At 41.7% G+C, this 7,723-nt stretch overlaps 1 protein-coding gene across 2 annotated transcripts in view; it reads right to left on the bottom strand.

Moving 5' to 3' along the window:
* rap1gds1 (RAP1, GTP-GDP dissociation stimulator 1) overlaps nt 1-5,948 on the bottom strand; it is a 30,032-nt gene extending 24,084 nt beyond the window's left edge. For both annotated transcript variants that reach the window (XM_037111942.1, XM_037111941.1), the window contains exons 1-2: nt 5,548-5,948; nt 764-871 (exon numbers count right to left, since the gene is read on the bottom strand). In XM_037111942.1, coding sequence (XP_036967837.1) covers nt 764-871; nt 5,548-5,551 — 112 coding nt within the window. In that variant the 5' untranslated portion in view covers nt 5,552-5,948. The remainder of the gene's footprint in view (nt 1-763; nt 872-5,547) is intronic.
* Nucleotides 5,949-7,723: the final 1,775 nt, after the last annotated feature.

Consider the following 7,723-nt stretch of genomic DNA (forward strand, 5'->3'; position numbering starts at 1 on the left):
GGCAAACATGATTAACACTGTGCCTGCAAAACATCAGCATTTTATCATTGTGAGCATTTTAGCATGCCGACATCTGAACCATTACTTAGCACAGATGTAAACACAGCAGCATGGCATCTTCATACACTGAGTATGTTATTCTGTGCCACTTCATGCTGTATTCAGATTGGATATAAACATGGGCCATAGCAGCAATCATACTGGGAAAATTTGTGATGCCATCAGAATTGGAAGTTGGCTGATGGGTCTGACAGAGTGATCTAGAGCCACGGTTCTGGATATACTGCCAGATGATTTTACCATTTTTTTTTTTTTTTCAATTATGAGGTTTTGTCAAGGGCAGCGCCCAAACACAGCGTGCACTTGGGCTTTTATCATTTCGTCCACTAACAATTAATAATTGAGCTGTATAACTGAGCCAGTATAATCAGAACAGGTCTGAAAAATATTAACTCCAGTTAAGAACAGATCTGCTCCACAGTCAGAAGGGAAAGATTTACTCATTCAACAGTGAGATGTCATTACTCAGCTGTCTGTCAAAGACTGTCACACTGGCCAGTGGCTTCAGGCACACTAGTAGGTACAGCTGTCAATGGCTCATTTATATTGCACATATACAGAGATTCAGATATAATTTATCAAATTACTGGCCACAGTAAATAGAGGGTTTTAAAAAAAACGTCAAGACTTCTATGGAAAACTTAGCAAAGGAGGTAAGGGTCTTTCTTCACACAAAGCATACTGTAAATCACGCTCTACTCACTGTTTTTGGCGAGTGCTTTCAGCAGGCAGTCCAGGCAGCTCTCCACGCTGTCAGTGGCGCTGTCTGTAGATGCTAGCTTCAGCTTCTCCAGGGCTTCACTTAGGTTGTCTGAAAACACAAACATTCAATGAACAAATGTTGAAAGGGTTTTCATTTGGGGAGATGATAGTGATGAGCTGAGAATAAAACAAAGGGGAGAGAGAGCCATTAAAGGTCTTGTGTGAGTCATTCATAGTCCAGCAAATTTATGCAAAGCACCTAAAGCCTTTGTCCAGATACTTGAGGAAGGCTAATTATTGCACGTTTGTTGCCACACATGTGAGTCCTTCTAAAATGGGCAGCTCACTGGAAGAACAGAGCAAATATTTTAAAAGGTAGACCAAACTTCAGACACCCTTAGCAAATGTACAAATATAATAACATTGGAGTACTTTCTGAGGCTCTATGATAGACTGGCAGCCTGCCCAATGTGTGCTGGGACAGGTTCCAACCCCCTGAGACTCACACCTGATTAAGTGGTTAAGACAACAGATTAGGTGGAAAACTGAACATCTACTGACATCTGACAAAAAAGGGATGGGATCTTCTACTGTCATTCAAGACTATGTTTGATATTGATGTAAAGTAATGTTCCAACAGCCACAAATACTATTCATTACTAAACAAATCTGAGTCGTTAGTTTCAGATAAAAATAGGAAACAGGCACATCCCTGCTTGAAGAGACTCAAGTGCTCAACATAATGTGGCAAAGCAAGTCTTTAAATGTCACCCAATCAACTACTATTGTTTTGAATGTTTGAGACTCCATTTACACTTCATACATACAGGGCAGCTCTGATAGAAATCTGATTTAAAAAAAAAAAATGTAAATGCATCCAAGAAGACTTCAAGACAGACTGAATCAGATTTTTAAAAGGTGGCTTGAGACATATTCTTGCCAGATATAGAACAAGTGTGAATGCATGATAAGTACATAATCTATGTCAAATACAACAGTATGTCAGGCATATTTTTGTGGAAATAGCCCCAACATGTTCCCCATAATAATAGCAGACATTTACACTGAAATTTGCCATCTTGGTATAGCGACAGGGGGAAAATAAATAGCAATTTCATCACATATTCTCATACAGATGGTGAGACATGCGCTTAGATAACGTATCCTATCTCAGATCAGTTGAACCATTGAATGATCTGTGTGGGTGACAGAGCAGCATGAGCGAGAGTTTAGTTGGTACACATGGCTAAAACTTAGACGCCAGTGCAAAACAAGTAAAATGATCAAAATGAGTTTTCAATTTCAGACATCTATATCAAAAGCAGAATCAATGATTCTCCCATATCCCAGTTTTTTCTCTCCGCCCCGCCTATTCACACGTGTCCGAAGAAAAAAAACAAAAACACTCCAAAGACGACACAGCTGGCTTACTAATAGCCTGCAGCTGTACTTCCAAGCACTTATCCTGTGAGCACGAAGACATCCTGCTGACTGCTACTGGGGGTAACTCCACCAGCGTCACAGATGTTGCTTTATTTTGAAAGATTCTTTATTGATATGTTTTAGAAGAACATTTACCTGCAAAATCTACCAGGATAAAGTCGAGCTGTTGATGTAAAAAGCAACAATCTTGTGAAAGAGGAATTTGAAAATGGAAACGAATGCTGTCATTGAACATAAAACCAATGCTTTGTTGATCTTTACAAATCCAGATGTGAAGAAAAAAGTCAAAATCAATCCAACTTCTAAAGTTGAAACATCAAAGATCAAATCATAGATTTGGAGCGTCATGCCACCTCAATTTTTTTTCCATGTGACATATGCAGGTCTAACAAAACAGTACAACAAAAATCAAAGCAGTGTACTTTTTTCTCACTCTGTGGATCAAGTGGAAAAATTTCTAACTCCTGACTCGCCAACAGGGTCATTTAGTATTTAATGTTCATTTATGTTCTGTGTTCTTCTACATATCAAAAGGTCACAAACACTCCAGAGTCATACAGTGAAATAGTTTGGAGTGAGCAGCTGAACTGATAATTCCTGAGATCCTGTCTAAACAGATTAATTTTACATGCTAGTGTGACCCCACCTGTATAGGCACATCTTACTGTCTGAATAATGCACTCCTTAAAAAGCAGGAAATAGACTGCACTTTTGACTTCAGACCAGCTTGTTCTTGGTCTATGGTGCTGTCACTTTCTGCTGCCTCAAAACAGAAATCCACCATCAGTGTGCCTGACCACACGTCATTTTAAGACCAACACGTGCCATTAGCGTTAACTGCCAGCCATGATCACCACACAAACTGAATCAGTGATAAGTGCTGCACATCATCCATCACATGCTCTGACAAATAAATAGATGATCATTCCTGTTATTCTTATTCATCAGTGAAAGAAACAAACAACTTGCTCATTGTATTATATGCTATGTGATACATAGCAAGCCAATGATGCAGTAAAAATCCTTTTATAGTTAGGGCATATCTGAGTAAAAAAAATGGAAAAGAAGGCAACAGAGAGTGGGTTGGACCCACACTGGGCACTCCTCACTGGAGAAGAGTGATTTGTATGAAGAAAAACATTATCTGCTCCTTTATTCCTCTTTCAAACATTTACATAATTGGTGCAATGTTTGTAAGAAATTGTATTGCTATTAATATCAGTCATACTAAACTTTTTTTAATTTAGGTGCACTACTGCTACCAGTGTAAAGACAGTTACTGAGATTTTTGCTGATCGAGCCAACTAACATGGATAGGGATAGAATAATTTGGTCAAACGGCTCTTCTAGATTTTGCAAATGTTACTGGACCAAATGGCTCAAATTCTGACAGTGAAATTAGTCATTTTGTGGGGGTTGTGAGGCTCAAAAAAGAAACTGCATCGACTGTTTTACAGACGCTTCTTTCATTATATTAGCTTATGGGAGAAAGTATTTTTGGGCCCCAGTGCATCACGTTAGGATGTAGTTTCACAGTTTGGCCACTATGAAAACTGGCTCAAAAGCTTGACGCTCCTCCTGGGGGTCTGGGCCTCCTCTCCTAGCTGGAAGATAACTGTGTGTAACTGTCCTTTATGGAGGGGAATGGTTTGTAATAGAAGGTGGGGGGATTCAGTGAGGGAAAGCTCATTTAGAATGATCTATCTGATCTGCTGAGCTTTTTTTGCTTGTGGAAATAGTGTTCTTGTATAATCTGTCTAGAACACATTTAATGATATGATGAAGCATTCTATGAAAATAAGCATCCAGCTCGGATATCCTCCTCACCATTTGAAATTGACCACACTGAATTCTATTTTTGACTTGGTGAGGCTGAAAAGACCCTTCTCAGAAATGTTTAATAGAGCTGCATTTCATGATGTCATATAACTGCTCGATTTCTCAAGTGGAGAGTCACAGCTCTCCACTTGATCTAGATTCTATACATAGCCATGTACAGTCCGATGACATACACTGATAATCAGGTACAATGACTATAATGGTTGACAAATGCCTCTGAAGCATTGTTATATGAGCTACAAGGATGCTTATTCACTGGGTAGGTTCGGTTGCATTTTCACTTCGCCTACACTCTACCTTGTCCACACAACCCACTTAGGACTGACCTGTCGGGTTTGGTCCAGAAAGTGCTCTAATCACTCCAGAGGCTGACGCACTACTTTCTTGTATTTCTTATTGATTGTCATTAGAGAGCACAATTTATTTTAATTACCTGAAATGCGAGTGGGAATTTTCGCCACAGTAATTCTGGCATTGTGCCTACAAACCAGGTAATGTTAGATTGCATAAGGATTGCAGACACTGTTGCAGTGACCTGGTTGTTGCTGTCAGTTGCTTGTGCACTGCACATCCCACACATCCATCCCCCACGATAGCTGCCTTACATCAAATGACAACATGACTGATCCAGCGGATCAGATTAAACCTTGTGAAATACCTCATATACTGTCAAACAGGTGTTGCCCTAGATGCCATTCAGGGATGAGACTGCCTCATATGGGCAGTGGTTGTCGAATGTAATAGATGAGGTGATATTTATTGAATTACAGCATGTTTCAATGTAAATCTGTTTTAAATACCATTCAGAGATAAGACTACTACAGTGGGCACTGGCCCTGGGATCAAACAATCAGTGTGTGGTGATGTGTGCACCATCAGTAACGAGTAGAAAACAGTAACGCTACAGAGAGCAGTGCAGTATATACAGCAACACAAAGTGGGCTGCTGGATCCTATTGCATAACAGCTGTGGAGATGGAGGAGTGCCATCTACACCATCAACTGCTCTGCCATTTCAGGGGATGTGCATTCATTTAGCAACTGGGACCTTAAAGCCATTCAAGTTCCCAGCTGACTTACGGCAAGAACGACAGGCATACGCGAGTAAATAATGTTTTTTTTTTAGAGGAAGCATCGCTAAAAGGGAAGGGGGAAAAAAATCCCGAGCACTCGGAGCGGATAGTGGATGAGAGTCAGGGCAGCTACCCCACCCGACTGCTGAGGCTGAGGCTGAGGCGCACGCACGCGCACGTACACACCAGCCAGCTTCACATTTGACTAACTAACGTCGGTATAACTCAACAGAAACTCTGAGGGTGACACAAAGTGCTACAGCAGCATTAATGCATGGTACACAACGTCAGTCATCAACCATACGTGTCTTCTTTGCAAACGCTGGCATTAAAATAACACTGAGTGGTGTAACTATGGGGTAAAAATGCAGTCCTGGTTAGCTAACATTAACTGCGCTCTGAGTGAGCAGCTTAGCTAGCTGTCTACTCACCCATCTCAGCAGGATGTTGCCACGGAAAATAAACCGGGGTTGTTGCGCTCTCCGGGTCAGCTGGAAACCGAGTCGTACTAGCCGGGAGGCCCTGCTCTCCCCGCACTGCTCGTCCCTTGAACCGCCTTAAATTGGTGAAGTTGTCGGGGTTGAGCTCAGCTAGCTAGCTAGCCAGTTAGGCAGCGACGGCAGCCACCGGGCCGGTCGGGCAGTCCCGCTCAGATGGATGCTGCTGTACAGCGGCCTGTACACCGGCTGACTACCAGGCTAACACATCTGACTTCCTCTCATTTCCGCACCCACAGTCAAGACCTGCTGGCTGGCGCTCCCCTGGACGACTGGCTCACACTGACATGCCACAGTCAAGTAAACCAGGCGGGACCGAGAGCGCAGCTTCCGCAAGAGCCTTTCAAAATAAAACGCATGATTCCTGGGACACCTCGCCGGAAGATGGCAGCCTGAGACCTGTCTGAAAGATCTACAGGCAGAAGCCAGACGCTAACCACATATTTAGCTAGATAGTGACCTTTACCATACAAAATCATACAGTGGAATACGTTGTTGCTGTTGGCTTATAAAGTGTCTGTTACACTTTAAAATTAGTAGAAGCTGTTGAAAGAGGAAGAAGAAAGAGGAAGATGATTGAAACCAGCCGCACTGTTTCTTTCTCTCTCTTTTTTTTTTCTTTTTTTTAAACAAATCGTAGTTTTTTCCATTCCATTCCATTTTTTGTCAAGTGGTATCGCAATTGGGAGGCAATGGTCAAAAGCCCCCTTGGTGATGCCTGGTGGTGAGCTGGCCCAGCCAAACATATGACACTGTAAGGCTTTAAGGTCCAAAGAACCAATAACAAGCTCCTGGAAGGACCATGTGGTCAGAACGTTTAGTCGCCTGACGGTACCATGGTCTAGACCGAACATTCAATCTCAAGCTGAACCACTTATCCTACCATTACAAAGGATCCTGAAGGTGATGTGTGAATCAGCAGTCTAAATACACATCAGTTTATGAAAATCAGCCAACTGACGTGTGGCATTTTGTCCACAGAGGGGTGCTGTGATACCAAATGACAACTAAAAATCCACCCGGCTTCATATCTATATTTATGGAGACAGAATATTCAGAATTTTAAAGTCTTTTCCTGGTGTTTCTTTGTCTCTTTTGGTGTCCATAATGTCTCCCAAGGTGCCTCAAATATATTTTAGCTTAAATATTTATCATTTCATTTACTGTTTCTGGATATTTCCACTCCATGGTTAACTATTGTGCTTTTTACATTTACCCCCCATCTTTAGATACTAGTTAATGTCAGATTAAGATTTTACATAAAACATGTGTCTTAAAATACATCACAGTCTAAATAGTTAAATCAGTGGTTTCCAACCTTTTTGTCTTGTGACCTCTCATATAAATCAGGGAGACGCTGTGGCTCCTTGTCATGTTTCAGGTGTCTGTGACTTCACAGCTCAAATGCTCAAAATCAAAGATTACAGGAGCACCCAAAGATAAAAAAAATCACTTAATCACTTCAGTGCCCCTCAGATTAACCCGGTGACTCTTTGCAGGGGCCAGCCCCTTCGTAATAAGCAAGCTAACTGCATATGACCTGTTCAGTGAGTCTTTGATGTCTTCAACAGGTCCATAATGGTAATATTCTGGTGTCTTGCTGATGAAGCAGGCCATCCATCCAGTTCGTCAGAAATTAACATTTTGTTGTAACATTTAAAAAGTTCTGCTCTAAAACATGTCATGTGCCTGCCTTTGTAAGAATGAAAATAAAATCTGCATATTTTGTTTGCATGCATTTTCATCACTGTTTTACTGTTCTTTATGGCATGGCTCCAGTGCTGGGAGACATGTGTGGCCTGGAGACTGTCCCAGATGGAGGATGGTACCAACAGTGTTCAGTCTGTCACTGATACATGCAGGTTGCTCTCTGGTCCAGGTCTGCAGCGGCCAGGCTTCAGAAGAAAACCCTGACCAGCAACTTGGCCTGCGCACTCACTTGGGACTTGCATTGTGATAGTGAATAAAAGCAGAAAAAGTTCATCACCACCCACAATATGGAAGTGCTGGCTGAGATCAGCAACATGCAAAGGTTTTGCTATTCTTAGAACCTTAAGCAGGGGTAAAATGTCAAGTTTATCCTGAGGGGGGTGTTAAAGGACAGGTCATA

The sequence above is a fragment of the Acanthopagrus latus genome, chromosome 10 (genome assembly GCF_904848185.1).
Source record: "Acanthopagrus latus isolate v.2019 chromosome 10, fAcaLat1.1, whole genome shotgun sequence".
NCBI classification, from domain to species: domain Eukaryota; kingdom Metazoa; phylum Chordata; class Actinopteri; order Spariformes; family Sparidae; genus Acanthopagrus; species Acanthopagrus latus.